This window comes from Hevea brasiliensis, chromosome 13, assembly GCF_030052815.1.
Source record: "Hevea brasiliensis isolate MT/VB/25A 57/8 chromosome 13, ASM3005281v1, whole genome shotgun sequence".
NCBI classification, from domain to species: Eukaryota; Viridiplantae; Streptophyta; class Magnoliopsida; order Malpighiales; family Euphorbiaceae; genus Hevea; species Hevea brasiliensis.
This window is the reverse complement of record NC_079505.1, coordinates 77,739,932-77,760,725: the sequence shown is the minus strand read 5'-3', so window position 1 is coordinate 77,760,725 and position 20,794 is coordinate 77,739,932. Positions and strand designations below refer to the sequence as shown.

Below are 20,794 nucleotides of genomic sequence, written 5' to 3'. Positions count from 1 at the left end.
TTAAATCACTTAAATTATAATAAAATACTCTTTAATTTGATTAAATTATCTTTTATGTCACTTAATTAAGACAAAAAGAGTAAAATAATAAAATGAGTTTTAGAAAATTGTAAAAATAATTATTGTGTTTAATAGAAATAAAGGTAAAATTAAAAAAAAAATTAATTAAATTTCCTTAATATTCTCAAAGCCATAAATAAATTTGGATAAAATAATTTTTAAAAAGCGACAGATAAAAGTAAATAGAATGAGTAATATTTAATGGTGGAGAGATAAGAAAAAACTCTTATCTTTTAAAAAAAATTAATTAAATTACATCTAATGATAAAAATAATTGAACGTCAATTAATATCTATATATGAGTATATAAGGTTTATTTTTTATTTATTTAATTTTAATTGACATTTCAACGTGAAAACTCACAATTTTTAAAGAAATTATCATTACAAGCTATATACAATTAAATAATTCAAATTTTAAATTTTCATATGATAATATTTTCAACAATAATATTAGCCTTTGCACTTCTATTTTTTTTTAATTGTTTTACTCACATTAATTTTTTTTTAAACAATATATAAAGATTTTTATGGATTTGTGAAACATACACCACATTAGAATTGAAAATCAGACCAGTGTAGTTCAAGTTTCAATAGAATGTGTTTTTTTATTAGCAAATAAAAAAAAAAAAAAATTTGCTACCATTCAATTAAGTCGATCTATATCAACACACGGAAAATTTTTGTCTAGACCGAATTTATCATAAATTTAAAATACAATTATATGTGACTCATGTATTTAATAAATAGATTCCGTAATACATTTTATATCTTGAATCCATGATAAATCAGATTTAAATAAGAAAAATTCTTAGAAATATAAATGCGTCCATCCATTGCCAACGGTTAATATTTAAAAAGACAAGTCCCTCCACAATTTTTTTTAAATATAAAAAATAATTAATAATTAAATTACATTAAGTTTACATGAGAATTTCTGCTGATATTATCTTAACTATAATAAAAAAAATTTAATAAAAATTACTTTCGATACAAAAATAGTGCAGAATTGAGCACAATACCCTCAAATTAAAGTTACAAAGAAGTTAGCTTTAGCACAGTCTAAAAGAAAGCTCTGAAATCAAAACTTCTCGAAAGCCCCTCCTTATATATATAGCAATGCAATTAGCTATGAAATTATTCCTTTATATAAGTTACATATCTAATTAATGATACGGTTCATTTACAATATCTTGGTAAAACATACAACGTTGCAACATTTACATGGACCATGGCTAATAATGATAAAGTTGAGGAAAATTAAACGAGAGCTCCATATTTCATGCATGTGCCCTATATTAAGGCAATGCCATAACATAGTCGAGCCTTGAAGGTCCAAGGTTGAGGTTGTTGAAATTGCTCAACCCTGATGCCCTACTATGTGTAACAGGCTCATGATTTCTTGCTCAAATGAGTGTTCCAAATCAACATATCGGGTATTTCCCTGCAAGAAATAGATGTATCGTATATTAGTATCTCTCTGAGGAATGCCATGATCAGTTGTATCCAGCGTGATTAGCAAATCTTAACTATCTATAAATACATATATTTTACATATATTTGGCTTTCACTTGCAGATTATATATATTATTTGTTTAGTACAATCGGCTCTGACTATAACTCGAACTTGAAATCTCACTGTCTAACACAGGTATGCTATTATCCAATTTCTTTCTTTGTTCATAAACAAGATGAGGAAATAAAAGCACGACAATAAGCCATTGACAATTACGTACAAAATCAGTTTCTTGTTCATGGTAAAAGCAAACTTAAACATATCTAATATCATAATTAAGGAAATATATTGCATGTGGTGGAGAAGTCCTAGTTACCTGAGTCTCAGAGGAAACCATATTTTGGGTATATCATCATCTTCATCCTCTTCAAGCTTAAGATGAATATTATGAATTAAGCTGATGAATACTTACAGGAAGATGGAGGGTGTATTTATAGTAGAGCCAAGACAAGACAAAACCAAGGGCATGTGGTATAAAAGTAAATAATGGTGGTTGAGGAATTGAAGCTGAAGCTAGCAACCAGTCAGAGGTAAAAATGCCTCAACCCCCAAAATCTACTCTCACTCTGTATAGCTAGGTTTCAATCATCAGCCAGCTTTGCTATTTTTTTGCCAATCTTTACTGTCAATACGTTATACTGCCTCTAGCCAACAAAAATAAGCAATTATGTAAAGTTTTGGATTTTTTCAGTCAATAGGCCTTCTAAAATCAATTAATTAAGGCATGCGTCGAAAATTTTTGGTGAGCAAAATAGGAAAGATTGGCCTACTTATATAATAAGATGCATTTTAATTTCTTGTTGTTGACTAAGAATTATATATATATATATATATATATATAATTTTGTATTCCAAAATAAAGACCTACTTAATAAAAATTATTTTATTTTAGAAAAGTACCAAATAAGAAAGATTAAATAATAGTTTAGCTAACTTGATTAAGTTTAAAGTCATATATATTACTCACTTAATAAAGTCAAATTCAAGTTTCCATTTTTTCACTCTTATTTTAAAAAATAGTATGTAAACTAAAAAGAAAAAGAAAAGGCAAAAGCTTCTATAGAATTTATTGGATTATCATCCATATGCACTTGGAACTAACCAAAAATAATCATTTGTTTGGGTGGAATTTTTTTTTTTTTTGAAGTAATGTGAGGTTTTTAAAGGTTTGAAAACCTTGAGTTTGTGTTTGGAAGGATAGAACGTTTTTTAAATATAATTTTTCAAGATTTTTTAAAAACTTTTATTTTCCAATTTTATAGGATTTTCTTTTTAAAACCTCTAAATATTTTAAAAAAACTCTCTCTCTCAAATATTAAAATTTATGATTAAAATTTATGAAGGCTTGAAAATTATGAAAAATCTTTATAAAACTTTATAAAATCCTATTTTACCTTCTGTCAAATGGATGACTCAGAAAGCCACCTTATCGATCTCAGATGAGAGGGGAAATGGTGGAGTTGATATTTTGCAACTTCCTTTCAAATGTCTAATTTCACGTTATAGTAGTTAGAAAATAACACCATGCGCTTGCCTTTCCACTCAGGACACTATGAATTTGCTGCCTCAATAATGGGTAAACTTGTCTTTGAAGAAAGAAATCGAGACACAACAGGAAAAAGCAAATAAGAGAAGAGATGAAATCATCGAATCAAGAGAAGAGGGAAGGGAAGATGAGAGAAGAGATGGACTAGTATAAAGAATCAGTAACCCTAATCCTACAAAATGCACCGTTTCGAAGAAGTTTGGTTTGATCTAGTTTTTTCAAAAATATCAATTTTTAAAATTTCTCAATGATGGAAGGAATCAAAAATTTTTATTTTAAATCAATTTAATTCCATTGATTATTTTGATTTAACTGAATTTTGCTCATCCCAATAGACAGCTGGGTCCTTTCTCTGAAATATGGTGTTGAATTGATGATCTCTTATGGAGTTGGTGAGTTTGCTTTTGAGTGCCAATAAGGCGAACATCGATGCTTTAAAAGGGGTTCTTGCCAAGACGTGTAGCAGGATCTTCTGTTTGATGATGTTAAAGCCCTTAGTTCATCTTTGTGCCTAGGAATGCTAATAAAGTCATCTTTTAGCTCACTATTTTTATGTCTCTGATCAAGAACAAGTATGGATGGAAGTCTTTCCTCCCAAAAAAAAAAAATGTTCACAATAGCGTAGAGGCATAAAAGGAACATAAAGCACCGCCGTTTAGAAAGAATCTAATATCTGAAATCGAATTGTGGAAGTTTTTTTGTTTTATCTATTATCTCATAACAATTGAACTCCACCCCATAGATATACATTTCACTATCATCCATTTCATCACGAGAATATAGATCACAAATCCCAATATATCCCCAATTATAAAATACATAAATTCCAGCCAAATCTGGAAAGACATGCTCCCTTATTTACAGGGAGGCTAAAAATCCACCGAACCTCCCTTTTAAGGACTCCAACCAGTCTTGCAGAAGGAAACCAAGCAGTATGGAAATCTTGAAACAAAAAATGCCATTTTTTATTTTTATAATGGGAATTAAATAAAGAAAATATAGGGGGGAAAATACATGGACAGGTTTATCAAGCACACTATTGGCAAAAGCACTTAAAATTAAAAGCCAAAATGGCAGTTACATTTTAGTCACAGGCTCATAAGTGTAAAAAGTGCCCTAGAACAGTGGAAGTATTAAGGGAAAGGGAACTAACCTGATGTACAGAAATATGGCGCCTCCAGCAAAATGGTCATACTCATAATTTGTAAGTTCAGCCGTGTGTATAAAAGGCGTCTAGCCTGAAGTGCTAGATTGCCTGAATTGCTTGGTTGGCAAAAAACCGGACATCAACATCTGGATCCTCACTCAGTTCAACCAAACAGGGCCGGATGGTCTTCTCCACTACCTATTACATCAAATTTGTGGCCAATGAAAAGGACAATTAGAAAAGGGGTAAAAAAAAAAATGTCATCTTCCAGTGGAATAATGTTAATTGAATAGCATTAACATGGAGTTTTTCTTTTTTCTTAAAAAAAAAAAAAAAAAAAAAAAAAAAAGACACACACAAAGACTTACAGATTGATCAACTATGGGAATGAGGGACATCAGAATCTTTGCCACATTGAACTTAATGTTCGGTACCCTGCAGAAAGAAATCAAGTTCAAATTGAAAAGAACACCATATTGCAATAAAAAATTTTTACACTACGTTAGCAAGTTCCATAAATTCATGTACCTGTCTTTTGATGCGATGATGAGCAGTGGCAGCAGTTTAGAACATGTAATTTCTGAGCCCATTACAGATGCAAGGAGTGAGACAGCACGTAAAATAGTCATTCGGTACAAATACTGAGGATTGTTACTCATCTCCAAGACCTGCATGAGTTATAACTTTAGAACAAAATAGGCAGGTAGAAATATCAAAGCAAGGAAAATATCACTGAAAATGAGGAATACAGCTAAACCTGAAGCATATTGAAAACCTTTCTAGCATTACAAAAGGATATGATGACAAAATGGCCAAACAGAAAACGGACAGCATAGAAAAAGAACTGTTCCGACAAAAACCATCACTCATGTCTCTCAGCCCCCACCATCCTCTCCCCCACTCTCCACAAACCCACCCACCATTCCCCACCACACACCCGCAACCACCCCCCCCCCTCCCCCACCCCCCTTCTCTCTCCTTTTTATTCCCCCCTCCCCCCACCAACCCAGTTACATGTAGAAACCTTGCCACAGGCCTAACTTCTCCAAATATTTACGTGAAACACCCAAAGTCTCAGGTAGTTAGGTGTAGATACAGATGTCATCACAAAACAAATCAAATCCAAAGTACTTTAATTGGGCATAAATATAATATTAGCTAAGTTTAAACTTACATAAAGAGAAAAAAAAAAAAAAGTAAAAAAAGAGCAATGAATAGTTAAATACACAACAAGCAGAATTCCCAGCCAGAAGAATAAGAAAACAAACCTGTGGAATTACGTGCTGCATTGCCCACTCTGAACCAAACTCTTCAGTGAGCCGCTTTAAATTATTTGCAGCAGCATCACGAATTGAGTAAACCTGGTAAATATCAGGCAAGATGGTATCAGTATGCATAAACTTTGTTATGAAAAGTCAATCACTATATTATTTCTTTGCATATTCTGCATTCTGTATTCCTATTTAGGATTTCTTATTTAGGATTTCTTCCTAATTAGTAGAACACAATTATAGGAATCAATTGTATATATATATACCCATGTACAGATTAATTGAAATTAAGGAGAATCATCTCTTTCTACATGGTATCAGAGCAGGTCATCTATCTAGGGTGACTATTTGTTCTCACCACCCAGCTCAGGAGAGACCTTGGCCGCCGACCGGCTGTTTCGACTCCGATCAACATCGCCGGCGTCGCCTCAACCCCCTCATTCCACCACTGTGTGCTGTTGCCTGATCCAGTACACCATTAAAGGATTTCTTAGGTTTGGCTCTCAGATCCTATTTCGGTATTTTCTTGATTTGTGATTTTGGGTTATTTTGCTGCCGTGAACACTTTGGATTAGCGTTTCGGTTAGTTTTCTTTGTCTCAACAAATGGCAGACAATAAGAATATTATTTCTGATGTGATTCCAGTGATGACTAAGATCACGGAACACAAACTTAATGGTTCGAATTATCTGGAGTGGAGTAAGACTGTTAGGGTCTATTTGCGTAGCATTGATAAGGATGATCACCTTACTAAAGATCCACCTACTGATGATACACGACAAACTTGGCTAAGAGAGGATGCTCTGTTGTTTTTGCAGCTTCGGAACTCGATTCACAGTGAGGTAATTAGTTTAATTAATCACTGTGAATTTGTTAAGGAATTGATAGATTACTTAGATTTTTTGTATTCTGATAAAGGGAATATCTCACGTATTTATGATGTTTGTAAGGCATTCTACCGTGCTGAGAAAGATGATAAGTCTCTCACGGCTTATTTTATGGATTTTAAACGAGTATATGAGGAACTTAATGTATTATTGCCTTTTAGTCCTGATGTGAAAGTTCAGCAGGCCCAACGAGAGCAATTAGCTGTTATGAGTTTTCTTGCAGGCCTTCCTTCACAGTATGAGACTGTTAAATCTCAAATTCTCTCCAGTTCCGAGATTTCCTCTTTGCATGAAACGTTCACACGGGTCCTTCGTACAGAAAGTACCCAATCTTCACAACCTGCCAGTAGTGCTCTTATTAGCTGTAATCCAAATGGACAACAGGGTAATAGAAGAGGAAGTAGAGGAGGAATTACAGGCAACAGAAGTAATCAGCGTAATTGAGAGGCTAATTCTAATCAGGACTCAAGAGGAGTCATTTGTTATTATTGCCTTGAGCCTGGCCATACAAAATATAATTGTCCGCAACTTCAGAGGAAAAATCAGTAATCACAGATGGCAAATATGGCAACAGAGGATTCTACAGTATCTTCCTCTGAGAAAACTATTTTGGTATCTGCAGAGGATTTTGCACAGTTTTACCAGTATCAGGCATCTCTAAAGCCTACCAGTTCCCCTGTCACTGCAATCGCTGAGTCAGGTAAATCCATTACATGCCTTGTGTCTTCCTCATCCAAATGGGTTATTGATTCTGGTGCGACAGATCACATGACAGTTAATTCTAGTCTTTTATCTGCTTTTCAGTCTAATCTCACTTCTTCTACAGTTACTTTAGCTTATAGTTCTACTTCTTGTGTCATGGGTTCTGGAACTGCGAACCCGACTTCGTCAATTTCTTTATCATCTGTTTTGTGTCTACCAAAATTCTCTTTCAATCTACTTTCTATTAGTAAACTTACTCGTACCTTAAATTGTTCTGTTTCCTTTTTTCTTGACCAGTGTTTGCTTCATGATCTTACGACGAAGCAGATTATTGGTAGAGGACGTAAGTCAGGTGGTATCTACATTCTGTAAAATCATGTACCGTAGTCGTTTGTTTGCTCCAGTACTTTAACACCTCTTGAAGCTCATTGTAGATTGGGCCATCCTTCTTTGTCTACCATGAAGAAGTTGTGTCCTCAGTTTCAGTCTTTATCAGTACTAGAATGTGAGTCATGTCAGTTTGCAAAACATCATCATTTGCCTTCTGTGTCTAGAGTCAATAAACGGGCTTCATCCCCTTTTGAGTTAGTTCATTCTGATATTTGGGGTCCTTGTTCTGTTACTTCTAAAACTGGATTTCGTTATTTTGTTACTTTTGTTGATGATTACTCTCGTGTTACCTGGTTATATTTAATGAAGAATCGTTTTGAGTTGTTTTCTATCTTTGTGCCTTTTGTAATGAAATCAAAACTCAATTTAATATTTCTGTGCGCATAGTAAGAAGTGACAATGCCAAAGAATATTTTTCAGCACAATTTCAATCTTATATGACACAAAATGGCATTCTTCATCAGTCTTCCTGTGTGGATACCCCATCCCAAAATGCCGTAACCAAAAGAAAAAATCGGCATCTTCTTGAGGTAACTCGTGCTCTTCTTTTTTAGATGAAAGTTTCTAAACACTTTTAAGCGGATGCAGTTTCTACGGCATATTTTTTTATCAATCGTATGCTGTCTTCTGTCCTTAATGGGGATATTCCTTATACTGCTTTGCTTCCTACAAAATCTTTGTTCCCTGTTGAACCCCATATTTTTTGTTATACCTGTTTTGTGCATGATGTTCGTCCACAGATTACTAAATTAGATCCAAAGTCTCTCAAATGTGTCTTCCTTGGGTACTCCCGGCTCCAAAAAGGGTACCGTTGTTTCTCTCCTACTCTTAATCGTTATCTTGTTTCTGAAGATGTCACATTTTTTGAGTCCACTTCATTTTTTCCTCCATCATCTGTATATGAGAGTCAGGGGGAGGAGGATGATCTCTTAATATATACTGTCCAACCAATGTCTAGTTCTCTCCCACAGTCTGATCCTTCTGTCTCTAGACCTACTCGACCTCCTGTTGTTCATGTTTATTCCAGGAGATTGGAGATTCCTGACTCAAATCCTCCACCAGCTACTTGGTTGGGAGATCCTATACCTCATACTAATCATGATTATGATCTAGACTTACCCATTGCTTTTCGTAAAGGTAAACGTTCATGTACTTACCCTATCTCTTCTTTTATTTCTTATAATCAATTGTCTTCTTGTTCTCAGTGTTTTGTTACTTCTTTAGACTATGTTCCTATCCCTAATACAGTTAGTGAGGCACTATCTCATCCTGGTTGGTGTGCTGCTATGAAAGAGGAAATGGAGGCTTTAGATGCTAATGGTACATGGGAACTGTTGCCTTTGCCCACTGGTAAGAAAGCTATTAGTTGCAAATGGGTATTTACAGTAAAAGTAAATCCTAATGGTTCTGTGGCTAGGTTAAAAGCACACCTTGTAGCAAAAGGACATGCTCAGACATATGAAGTTGACTACTCTGACACTTTTTCTCCTGTAGCTAAACTTACTTCTGTTCGCTTGTTTATCTCTTTAGCAGCTACATATGATTGGCCCATGTACCAATTGGATATCAAGAATGCTTTCCTTCATGGTGATCTTCAGGAGGAGGTATATATAGAGCAACCACCTGAGTTTGTTGCACAGGGGGAGTTGGGTAAAGTTTGTAGGCTTCGAAAGTCTCTTTACGGCTTGAAACAAAGTCCTAGGGCCTAGTTTGGGAGATTCAGTGCAGCAGTACAGGAATTTGGTATGCAAAAGAGTAAGTGTGATCACTCAGTATTTTATAGGCAATCTGAGGCTGGTCTAATTCTCCTGGTAGTCTACGTGGATGACATTGTCATCACTGGGAGTGACTCTGCAGGTATTTCATCTCTTAAAACCTTCCTCCAAACCCAGTTTCAGACCAAAGACTTGGGATTGTTAAAGTATTTCTTGGGTATTGAAGTTATGAGAAGTAAGAAGGGTATTTTCTTATCTCAAAGAAACTATGTCTTCGATTTATTGAAAGAGACAGGAAAATTAGGTGTTAAGCCCTGTGGTGCACCAATGACTCCAAATTTACAACTGTTAGCAGGGGATAGTGAGTTGTTTGAAGATACAGAGAGATACAAGAGATTGGTAGGAAAATTGAACTACCTTACAGTCACTCGTCCTGACATTGCTTATGCCGTTAGTGTAGTAAGTCAGTTTATGTCTTCCCCAACTGTTGCTCATTGGGAAGCCTTGGGACAAATCTTGTGTTATCTGAAGGGCGCTCCAGGAAAATGTTTGTTATATGGTAATCATGGGCATTTGAATATTGAATGTTTTTCAGATGCGACTAGGCTGGATCTAAGGTTGACAGGAGGTCAACTACTGGATATTGTGTTTTTGTTGGAGGAAATTTGGTGTCTTGGAGAAGCAAGAAGCAGAGTGTAGTTTCTCGATCTAATGCTGAATCCGAATACAAAACCATGGCACAATCAGTATGTGAGGTAATGTGGATACTTCAATTACTAGATGAGACAGGTTTGAAGACCTCTCTGTCTGCAAAATTGTGGTATGATAATTAAGCTGCTCTCCATATTGCTTCTAATCCAATGTTTCATGAGCAGACCAAACATATTGAGATTGATTGTCACTTTGTTCGTGAAAAGATTCAACAACAGATCATCTCAACAGGACACATCAAAACTGGAGAGTAGTTAGGAGATATTTTTACAAAAGCTCTGAATGGAGCTAGGATTGACTACATTTGTAACAAGTTGGGCATGATTAACATCGATGCTCCAACTTGAGGGGGAGTGTTATGGAAAGTCAATCACTATATTATTTCTTTGTATATTCTGTGATCTGTATTCCTATTTAGGATTTTTTATTTAGGATTTCTTCCTAATTAGTAGAACACAATTATAGGAATCAATTGTATATAAATATACCCATGTACAGATTAATTGAAATTAAGGAGAATCATCTCTTTCTACAAACTTTATACCACTAGTCCTTAATGAAGTTGATAGTGAAAGTTTGATTACAGATGTAACAAAAAGTATTACCAAGACCATTCACTTATAATCAAACAGTAACACAAAAGATATCCAAACAGAAATGAGATTCATCTTAAGGCAATCACAAACTTTTTCACTAAGGCACATCTTTAAAACCAAATTCCCAGCAGAGCAGGAATCTGATCTTAATCACTGGAAAAGTTCTCTCATGCCCAACTGTCAGCTATATCTAAAACAAGGTCCCCACAAGCCCTACGCCATACATCCTGCTTCATCAGGACACAAATAGCTTTCAGCATTCAAGTGCATGTTTCTAGTTTTAGAATCTCTCTAAAAGAAAAAATGTTGATCATTCAACAACAAAGTCTAGTGTAACACCAATGTAGAACTAAGAAGAGAATTGTATTTTATAACTTCTGTTGCACAAGATAAGATAACACAGACCTTATCCTGTAGCCACTGCATGCAAAGAGCCCCAAGTTTATCATCAAAGAACCCAACACCCAACTGACTAGCCAATAAAGGTATGTACTCTATGATTGCAAGCCGAACTCTCCAATGTCTATCCTCTGCAAGCTCAACAATGGCCGGCAATAATGACTGGGAAAGTAGATCAATTCCAATAACCTGCAAGGAAGGCTTGTTCCAGCATTACTTGAATGGAAAAAAGGAGATTTTTTTTTTATATATATATTTATATCAAAACAGCACGTTCACTATACTATAAAAAACCCATGAAATCCTGAAAAAAAGTAAGCAATATTATGCGGTCAGCCACAATTACAGGCAAATTAGTGTGTAAAAGAAATTGCTTTCACACAAAATCCTCAAAGACAAGTACAAATATCTTCAGAAACAAGCCCTAAACAGAAAAAATGATTGGTGGATTGCATGAAACTTTAGCCAGAATAAATTTGAGCCAGAACATAGCTGCAAAAAAAAAACAGAGGAATATAAATATATATATATAATTGTTAAATTGAATATATGTCTCAACTTTCCACCATTTTTTGGATAGAAACTTTAAAACTTAATAGATTGCCTTAGCAATAGTTTGAATTCTTCAATATGGAGATGGACAAGGTGGCCCACATAGTATTCAAGAATTAAGATCAAGCAGAAACTCTAAGCTTTCTTAAGTTGTTACAAACCGGATTCACTTGATCAAGCTTGCTGATTATGTTGAGGCGCACATCAGGAAAATCATCCTTCAAAAGGGAAAGAAAAATTGGAAGAAGCTGCTCAATGGTAGCATCCTGCATTAAAAACCAACTGAAATTCAGAAGTCCAATGTTAACAGCGTGTACTCATAATATGACAATTGAAATTGGAAGAATATATATATATATATATATATATAAACAAGTGGAAGCAAGATATTAATGAACCATGAGAACTAAAACATATCAGATCTGTTGGCCAAAAGCCATGAAGAAAGGGTTAACAAAGTCAAGGATCCAAATTTAAGCCACTCAGCTCAAGTTCCAATCAATCTACAGGCTGCCTAAGTAGATGAAGTAATTGCTCACAACCACAAGTAGCAATCACAAAAACCTGGTAAAACAATAGCACATAAGTGGATAGGTGTATAATTCTTCATACAGTTGTTACACAGTGTAAGCCTATATCCTATTCCTGAATGTGTAGAGTGACAATAAATGTAACAATTCAAGGCTATATCCTATTCCTAAATATGTGCAGTGGCAATATATGTAACAGTTCCACCACCCAGCCAGTTCAAAAAGATATTTTCCAAGCCAAGGGGGGGTTTAGTAATGGAAAGCCAGGCATGTTTTCCAGGAAAATTACTCAAAGAAAACTGAGAAAGAGAGTTTGATGTTTAGTTAAAAAAATTTGATGGAGAACAGAGGAGTTTTCCAATTGTTCTAAATTTATGCTAATCATTGGGAAACTATTCTTACTGGTTTTCCAAATCCCACTAAAATGCAAAGGAATGGAACTAAAGTGGAAAACACATGTTTCCATTTCAGCATCAACATAAATATTTGATGGGTTCAAATTCAAACCCCCAGCAATGTAATTTACTTCGTTTATTGTTTTTTACCTTTAAATTTCATTTGATTTCTTTTTACAACCATATATATGTAATCAGCGAAACAAATATACTTAAATTTTTAAATAAAATGATAGAATCAAACTAATTAAAAATTATTCATCATTTGTTTTAGTTAATAAGTAATAACTTATTAATTTATGAATTTCGTATTAGTTTTGAAATGTTGAAATTAAATAATTTCATAATAATAATCATGATAATTTTTACATTGAAAAAGCATGTTTAAAAATACTATGAAACTATCACAGTTAAAAATATTATTTTTGATTTAATTTTTTTTAAATAAAGAAAATAGTAAGAGATTTATAAAGGGTCAATAGAAAATGAAAATTTGAAAAATTGGTCAACTAAAATGTTTTCTAATTTTTCAAATTTCCATTTGGAATGGAAATTTGAACGAGTGGAAAACTAGGAAATGGAGAAGGAAACTAGAAAATAGAAATAGAAAATGTTTTCTACAACTAAACAAGCCCTAAATTAATTCATCTTTTCCTTGTTAACAATTTCTCATAGGATCTAATTAAAATTGATAAAATAGAAAAAGCCTAACGGTCAATTTTGGCCAGAACTTTACACGAATTGTCAATTTTGGCAAAAAAATTTATTTTTGTCAATTTTGGCCTATTTTCACAAATTAAACTCAATCGTAGCCAAGGGAGAAAATTAAACTCATAGACTATTTTCACAAATTAGTCTCCAGATCCATTTTTCTCTCCTGGCTATGATTGAGTCTAATTTGCGAAAATAGGCCAAAATTGGTCAAAAAAATATTTTGGCCAAAATTGACCGTTAGGCTAATAAAAAATCTTGAATGACACATCAAACCTCACATATATGAAAAGAACAATGATGGGAATTTTTTTTCCTTTGATATGACAACGACAAGATCTTGCATAACTTATCATGTGGTAGTCTTACCTTCCCCAGGACAGGAGCCATTTCCATTATAACTGAAGCCAAAGCAGACCGGACATGCTGGGAAGAATCTGATGAAAGTTCCTGAGGTGGGAAATTACAAAGCATTGAGATTTTAACAGGTGACATGATGGTCAAAAAAAAAATTCAACATTGTGAACATTCGCACCTTTACACAGGGGAGAATATGCTGAATAGCAAGTTCCGGATTTAAAATGCAGCAGAACTTGGTTACTTTGCCAGCAGCTGCTATACGTACTTCAGCCTCATTGTCACGAAGCAAGCGTACATATGCAGGAACCAAGTCAGTCCTTAAAAAAGAATCACCATAAATCAGAAATTTGAATCACCTAAATCTACAGCTCAGATTCACAAATAGAAGTGGATTTCAAGATGAGCACAAAGAATACAAGCAGATTAAAGCAGTAGTTCAAATCAGATAACACACACACCTAGTAGGTTCAGGCCCCATAGCTTCACAAAGTTTACATAATTGATTTGCAACCATGTGGCGTACACGCCAAGATTTGTCCTGTGCAGCAACAATGAGGATAAAAGTAACTCATCAAAAGCATGTTGAAATTATTTGTCCAAACTATTTTGACAAATACCAATGAAAAAAGCAGAATACTACTACCAAGGTACGTAGAATGCCAAGAAATATAAACTATGCCAAAGTTTCCATACCCCCCTCTCTTCCTTTTTTATTGGGATCTAAAATCTAAGTTGATACCTGAGAGAAGTTGACAATAACAGGGAGAATATGTGCAATACAATCCTGGGGCTCCAACAGCTTTCCAAGAGCAGCACAACCCTCAACAGCCAATAAACGAACAGAATCCTGATCTGAGATTAAATACAAATAAAAAAACTTCACTGCTAGATCATAAATTCAAAAAGTATGATATTAGTTTCATTTGTTACGCATATTCAATCCACCATGTTAGCAGGACTCTATACAAGTTCACAGTAATTCAATTGCCAACTATCCTACTTCCATTATCTAGTCAGCTATGTAATAGTGCTTGTATCAGCATTATCCCCATGCTAAAGAGATGTGAGTGACAGACCATATGTTTAAAGTCCATTACCATCCTGGGTAAGATCCTCAAATATTGACATGATGTCAGTCTTCAAATGAGCAGGTTCAACAGTTGCAGCAAATTTCCCTAGATTTGAGGCTGCAGACCTTCTAACCATGGGCATATCATCTTGACAAAGTTGGCTGTATATTGAATGCAATTCTGTTTTTAACATATCAGAGGCACTTGGATAAGCAATATGAAATAGTCCACATGCAGAAACTCGAGCCGTAAACCATTCTCCAGCGGCCAGTCTCTGATAATAAGTTCAAATATGTGGCAATCAAAGAATTAGTCACAATGGTAGCAAAAGCAAGTTAGACCAATAAAGCATATATAATTATTAGAACCCAAAAAATACACGCATAAAAGTACATTCTCACCTATAAAAATGATTACATGCAATCTCTGTCATACAAATACAGATACACAAACAAGTAATATAGAAGGCCAGTAAATTGGACCCTTGCGAACACAAGCATAAAAAAGCTGCAGTAGGCCAAAATGGTGTACTTACAGAGTCACTAAAATTTAACGCAAAGGACCAATAAATTGGCGCAATAGAAGAGTCATAGAATCATTTCAATCTACTCCAACCTAAATAAGAAAATGACATAAAGATGCAGACATGCAGCATGTGATAAATAACACAGGGCATAAATCAATTGATCGCAAAATCTAACATTCTAGTGATGTAGCAGACTTTTCAAGATATCTATGAACACATTGTGTTTCTACAAGGACCTAAATGATGGACAATCATTCAATTCAGCTACTAGTAAATCTCTATTCAACAGAGAAATAAACGGCAATATCAATTAACCACAGAAAAAACAATTTCTCACCTTGACCAGAGGAATGAACCAGTCAACCAAGTCACTCTCCTTCATCTGGGATCCAATCCTACACAAGGATTCCACAGCTTTATCTCTCACACATGTTTCCTCCACAGTACAAAGGGTTTCCAAAGGTGGAAGCAAAACATGGGCATGCTCTACTCCCCCAACATAGGGGATGAACACTCCCAACTCCTCTGCCATTGTGAGAAGAACCTCATCATCATCATCATTGTTTTCACTCAATAATGGAATTAATTCCTTCCGGGTTCGCTCCTCCCCAAGAGCACGAGCAATTGTCGATAGTCTACGGATTGATTTCAGCCTTAGCTGGATGTCATCATTTTTTAGCTCATCTATGAGAACAGCAATTGGATACAGGGGCTCATCAACCACAGACATTGTATCTCAAAGTTCCTGTAATATGACACCACAACAAATTGAAATTCAGAAACTGCGGGTAGAAAAGAAAAGCCTCATTAGAAATGATCCAACAGATCACCCACAATGTCAATGTCTAATCACTATCTCATTACCATGTTGTAACACAATCAAATTGATCTTGCACCCGATTAAAAATTAACTTATTTGAATTAGAAAGCAGGTAAATGTAAGTGCTGCTCAAAAGTTGGATCGAACAACCACCAAAACAAATGCTGTCATTCATTGTGTCTCAAGGATCCATAATTCGTTTTTAGTCACAAAATTTCTAAGCAAATAAAATAAAAACTCCAAGATCTATAACAAACCATATAATTCAAATCCTGAGGCTCGGCTATGAAGGCAAAAGACGAAGAGACAAAACAGGGATTTTCAAATCCTAATACTTAACGCTATGTCTAGATGCTGAGGAAATGAATGAACATGAGGACGAAATGAATTGATTGCATAAATAATTAATCCCAAAAAAAAAAGAGCCAACGGAGCGTGCCAGGTACAACTCCTTAGCTCTGATGAGTCTAGTTAAAAATTTCAACTTATTACAAGAGAAAATGAAAGCGCAATGAATATCACAAATGTTGAGAAAATTATTTCCAATGCTTTTTCTCTGGTTTTCCAGGAAACAAAAAGAAGGATTAAAGATTCAAAAATAAAGCAGCCTGCTAAGGAAATTTAGGGGGAGGGAACCATGTTTTCGGAAAAATTACATATAACAGCGAGAAGTGTCAAGCGCTCTCACCGATCTCAAATTCTCAATGCGTTCCCGCCGGCTGACTCTGACGAAGCTGAGAGAGAGAGAGAGAGAACCAACGAATTTTCGCACACTTTATATTCAACTATTTAGATTAAAACCAATGCCCTGGGCCAGTAGGATTGGGCTTCGACTAAAGTCAGATTTTGGATTGAAAATATATATATATATATATATATATATTAAAAAAAAAAAGAAAAATACAGACAGTGTATAAAAAATAAATATTAATAACGTTATTTTTCATTAACATTAATAATAAACATATATCCCCTTTTATTTTATAATAAAATTCAATTTTAATTATTATTTATTTTTATACTTGATATAGAATAAATATATATTTTTCTATTAACATTTTTTACCAGTTAAATGATATTCTTACTGCAATTTTTATATTATATTAAACTGAAGTTTTTTCCTATAAAACATTAAAATTTTCGTAATAAATTAAAATAAATATATTCTGATTGTGATTAACTCTAAAATCAGGAATTTGATAAAGGAAGGAAACCAAGATTAGCACTTAGAAATTGTGACTTTATAATGGCAATGTTAAAGAATGAAAGATGATGGCAAATACAAGTCCACAAGGAGGCAAAGACAAAAACAAAAGGGACAAAAGCACTGCAAATAGGAGAAGATATCAAAGTAACTACTGCAAATGTTTTTTTTAATATCTTGCCATTACCCAAAACCAATATTGGATTTAAACAAGAATAACTAAAATTATTTGTTTACCACCAATTTTATTTTGCACCAGGTAATAAAAAAAAGGACCAAAAAAGTTTTGACCTTTCACATATTGTTAATTTTAGCAAATCTTTTTTATTTGTATCTACAATCTTTACTATTAACTCAAATTTCAGCAATTAAATTCAAATTGAAACTTAAAACCAAAAAAAAAAAATTGGCCTTTTTGATGAAATATTAATTTTGATCAATATTTTTAAATTTTCAAAAATATTAAAATGAAGTATCTAATGTATAATATATCCATAAAATGAGTGTATTATAAATGTAAATATTATAATAAATGTTCAATAGTACAATAATAGATAAGATTAATATTTATAGGGAGGAAGTATGAGGTAATCTCTACTACCTCAGATTAAAGAGATGTCTATGTTTCACATTAGGGGATTCTGTTTTAAAGCTCTGCCTCTTGGATGGATTTTATATTTTTTTTGAGGGGATGGATTCTATATTTTCACTTGCTTCTAAACAAAATAAACTCAACAATTTGAGGAGAGATCTCTTATTCTTTGTAGTCTATTATATTCCTTCCCGACTGCAATATTTCTGGTTCTTTACTGAAGTGGAAAGCCAAACGAAACCAAGCAGAAATCAGTACCTGTGAGCGGATTATTAATTTATTTTTTAAACTGAAAGCACCTTCTTAGTCTGTTCCAAAATCCAGCCTCCAATTTTTCTTCTGATGGTTCTGTAACGTCCTTGAAACCTGCTTTCTCACTAAGCTCTTGAAAAGCATCCACAAGGTTTTGAAGTCTGGCAACAAACTCTACCAACAATGATGCAAATGTTGCTAAAGATAAAGAGCTCGCACTTTCAAGTACTCTTGATTCCTGTTCAGCAAGCAATGAACCAGCTGTAAACGATGGCCATGACACTGGTCGTCTGAGCATAGTCTCTGATATCCATTCCGGCACGGAAGGATTGAAGCTTATGTTTGGATTTTGTGCATTCCCATTTTCGTTGTCCTTGACTTCAATAAAGTTCTCATGATCTTCGAATTCTTTGGGCGCTTTTTCAGCTGCAAAGCTTTCTGAATTAACTAGAATGTAAAATTTTTGGTCTATTTTCATTTGCAACTCTTCTGCTGCTTCGTGGACTTCTAGCAGTACGTCTCCTGGACTTAACTTTTCCATCTTTTCAACTTTGTTTCCAAGCTCGCGCAATACTTTAGCTCCTTCATTACCAACTCTCTGAAGCTCACTGCGAAAAACTTGTCTCTTTTCTGCTGGTGCCTACCAAAAACAAGTTCATAAAATTTAGTATCAAATAGACAGATTAAAAAGAAATATTTGTCCAAACCCTTTTCGGATTTCACTTGTATACACACTAACATTTTGCAGTACATGGAACGTGACAAATTTGAGATAGCATGTCAATTTGATGTACAATTTGACAAATCCATCAATTTTAGATGTTTATCCAAGTATCCAATGATTACATTTATCTTCTTTTCAATATTTCCTCCATTGCATAAAAAAATTTATCTATACAGGCATGCTCTGAATGTCAGTTGCAAAGAAAGTTAATGCTGCTAGAAGCATCTCAGATATATTGTACCTGAATTTCAGAAAGTATGCATCCATGCATTGCCATGACCATAAATGCACAGTGCCTCAATGCTCCACCTACTTTTACATAGTTTTTCCAAGGATATTTGAAGGATCTATAAGGACCATGAGGTGGCTCCCATATTGCAAAGTCTAACTGCATAAACAAGATAAAAGTTAAAAGATCAGCATTTCCTCTCCTTTTGTGATCCCTTAAGATAACAGGCATCATAATTTCTGCCATAAACAACCAGAGATTCCTCTTGGCTGCTAGATTGTACAGCTGATCTGTAGCCGCTATACAGCGGATCATCAGAAGCTTGGTATGTTAGAATTTTTGAAGGAACTCTCTCATATTCAACTCCTTGCAGGTATCCATTGACGCAGCCTAAATAGAAGTTGGAGGAAAAGATTAGCTTAACATCTTCCAATACTAGTCTAGTGAAAATCCATCAAAATCAGGGCAATATACAACAGTAATAAATATTGAGACTTGATCCAACCTTCTAAGGAAGCAGCAACACCTTTGAAATTTTTCACCACTAATTTATGCAGATCCTCCCCTGCCCATATAGGGAATACACAAATATTCACAAGTAAGCCTATCCCAGCACCAACTGCAATAAGCAACAATCTATAAAAAGCTGTTTCGACAAATGTTGATGAGGTCCCAGACACCATAACTATACAGTATGTCAACAGGAAAACCCGAAATCCGTATTCATAAGATTTCATAGTGGGGTACAACTTTATGTAACTTGCAGAAAATCCTGAACACCACAAAAAACAAATCAGTAATTGGAAAAACAAAGGTCTGATATTGATCCGAAACAATTTTTTTTGCTATTACTGAAATATCTTTTCCAATATAGAATGATGCTGTTGACATTAACACCAACCTGCAATGAAAATACTGATGATGATAAAAACTTCTTCAAAATCTCCTGCCAACAGAGACAGCTCAGCAATGCCAAGGGCGAGCCCACCAGCAGAAAGTGTCCCCAAAGCACGATTGAATCCTTTGTTAAGTGTTGCTCCTAGAAAAGAATAAATGACAATGAAAACGCCGCTTGTATCTAATGAAAATGGTAAGTGCACTAACTAACTTTGTTTTATGCAGCTGGTTGTTTTAATAATAATTAAAAAAGAAGAAGAAGAAGAAGAAGAAGCAAACACACCTACACTGAACTCAAAAACCACGACCACTGTGAGAATTGCCCAGATCGAGTATTGATTAGCATTGTTGAGAGGTTCTTTGAAGAAAATGACTAAAGAAACAAGTGCAAGCGACAGTCCCATCTTGATAGCGAAAATAGCTTTTCGAGGATCTGTACGACCCATCTTATATAACTCGACAGCACCATCTTGTGACTTATTCCAGATTTTGATGATCCAATCAGAAAGTGATCGACAGCAGCGGCATTTGACTCCCTCTTCACCGCCACCATCTGAGCTGTTTAGGCCAAAATCTGAGTACCCTTTTCTTGGAAGCAGTCTTTCGTTGCTCCTCTCTGCAAAACTTTGCCTAAACGATCCAACCTTCGCGGCCATTTTCTTCAGTGACCTTGAGAAAGAAAAGAAATCAGAGTTCAGAATTGGAATGAAACTCGAAGGACCCACAGCCACTTCCAATACAGAAATATAAAACGAAAAGATAACGCTGCAAACGATGTCGTTCGATATCACCTTCTTTGAAAGGTAGTTATAGACCGGTAGAGGAGTCAAAATCACTCTGTTGACTCTGCATCTCATCTAACGTTCCTGTTGTGTATGATAATTGATGAATAAAGAAACCTAATAGTCCTGATACTGGATTTAGCTGATCTCACTATCTCAGTCCTGAGGCCAGAGTTTAATCATGGAAAGTTAGCCATAAAAAAATTGAAAG

General features: G+C 34.5%; 2 protein-coding genes across 7 annotated transcripts; both read right to left on the bottom strand.

Moving 5' to 3' along the window:
- Positions 1 to 1,484: 1,484 nt before the first annotated feature.
- Positions 1,485 to 16,717, bottom strand: LOC110653807 (serine/threonine-protein phosphatase 2A 65 kDa regulatory subunit A beta isoform). 6 transcript variants are annotated; one of them, XR_009142583.1, is made up of 14 exons: positions 16,592 to 16,717; positions 15,421 to 15,865; positions 14,585 to 14,831; positions 14,227 to 14,339; positions 13,946 to 14,025; positions 13,663 to 13,804; positions 13,497 to 13,577; positions 11,653 to 11,757; positions 10,946 to 11,128; positions 5,537 to 5,629; positions 4,797 to 4,936; positions 4,637 to 4,703; positions 4,275 to 4,466; positions 1,485 to 1,503 (listed from the first exon to the last, which is right to left on the bottom strand). XR_009142583.1 is itself a non-coding variant. In XM_058132299.1 (13 exons), the coding sequence occupies exons 2-13, from the start codon at positions 15,811 to 15,813 to the stop codon at positions 4,368 to 4,370; spliced, it is 1,743 nt and encodes a 580-aa protein (XP_057988282.1). In that variant the 5' UTR covers positions 15,814 to 15,865; positions 16,592 to 16,717; the 3' UTR covers positions 3,806 to 4,367. The 6 variants fall into 6 exon arrangements, 4 of the variants coding, with proteins under 4 accessions (XP_057988282.1, XP_057988285.1, XP_057988283.1 ...); XR_009142582.1 differs by lacking the exon at positions 1,485 to 1,503 and adding an exon at positions 3,806 to 4,063; XM_058132299.1 differs by lacking the exon at positions 1,485 to 1,503 and having other exon boundaries at positions 3,806 to 4,466.
- A 933-nt stretch (positions 16,718 to 17,650) lies between these two features.
- Positions 17,651 to 20,673, bottom strand: LOC110653845 (aluminum-activated malate transporter 4). The gene is made up of 6 exons (XM_021809649.2): positions 20,085 to 20,673; positions 19,806 to 19,943; positions 19,410 to 19,676; positions 19,158 to 19,294; positions 18,917 to 19,063; positions 17,651 to 18,591 (listed from the first exon to the last, which is right to left on the bottom strand). Exons 1-6 carry the CDS (start codon positions 20,656 to 20,658, stop codon positions 17,977 to 17,979), a joined length of 1,878 nt encoding a protein of 625 aa, XP_021665341.2. The 5' UTR covers positions 20,659 to 20,673; the 3' UTR covers positions 17,651 to 17,976.
- Positions 20,674 to 20,794: the final 121 nt, after the last annotated feature.

What these genes read in the sequence shown, in the direction of transcription:
- LOC110653807 (XM_058132299.1), bottom strand. Translation starts at nt 15,813, where the DNA reads ATGTCTGTGGTTGATGAGCCCCTGTATCCAATTGCTGTTCTCATAGAT. An exon ending in AGCTTGATCAAGTGAATCCG is followed by an intron (nt 11,129 to 11,652) that starts GTTTGTAACAAC and finishes CCTTCCTTGCAG; the next exon opens with GTTATTGGAATTGATCTACT. An exon ending in TGCAGCACGTAATTCCACAG is followed by an intron (nt 4,937 to 5,536) that starts GTTTGTTTTCTT and finishes TAACTCATGCAG; the next exon opens with GTCTTGGAGATGAGTAACAA.
- LOC110653845 (XM_021809649.2), bottom strand. Translation starts at nt 20,658, where the DNA reads ATGAGATGCAGAGTCAACAGAGTGATTTTGACTCCTCTACCGGTCTAT. An exon ending in GGTTTTTGAGTTCAGTGTAG is followed by an intron (nt 19,944 to 20,084) that starts GTGTGTTTGCTT and finishes ATTCTTTTCTAG; the next exon opens with GAGCAACACTTAACAAAGGA. An exon ending in GCAGCCAAGAGGAATCTCTG is followed by an intron (nt 19,064 to 19,157) that starts GTTGTTTATGGC and finishes TTGTTTATGCAG; the next exon opens with TTAGACTTTGCAATATGGGA.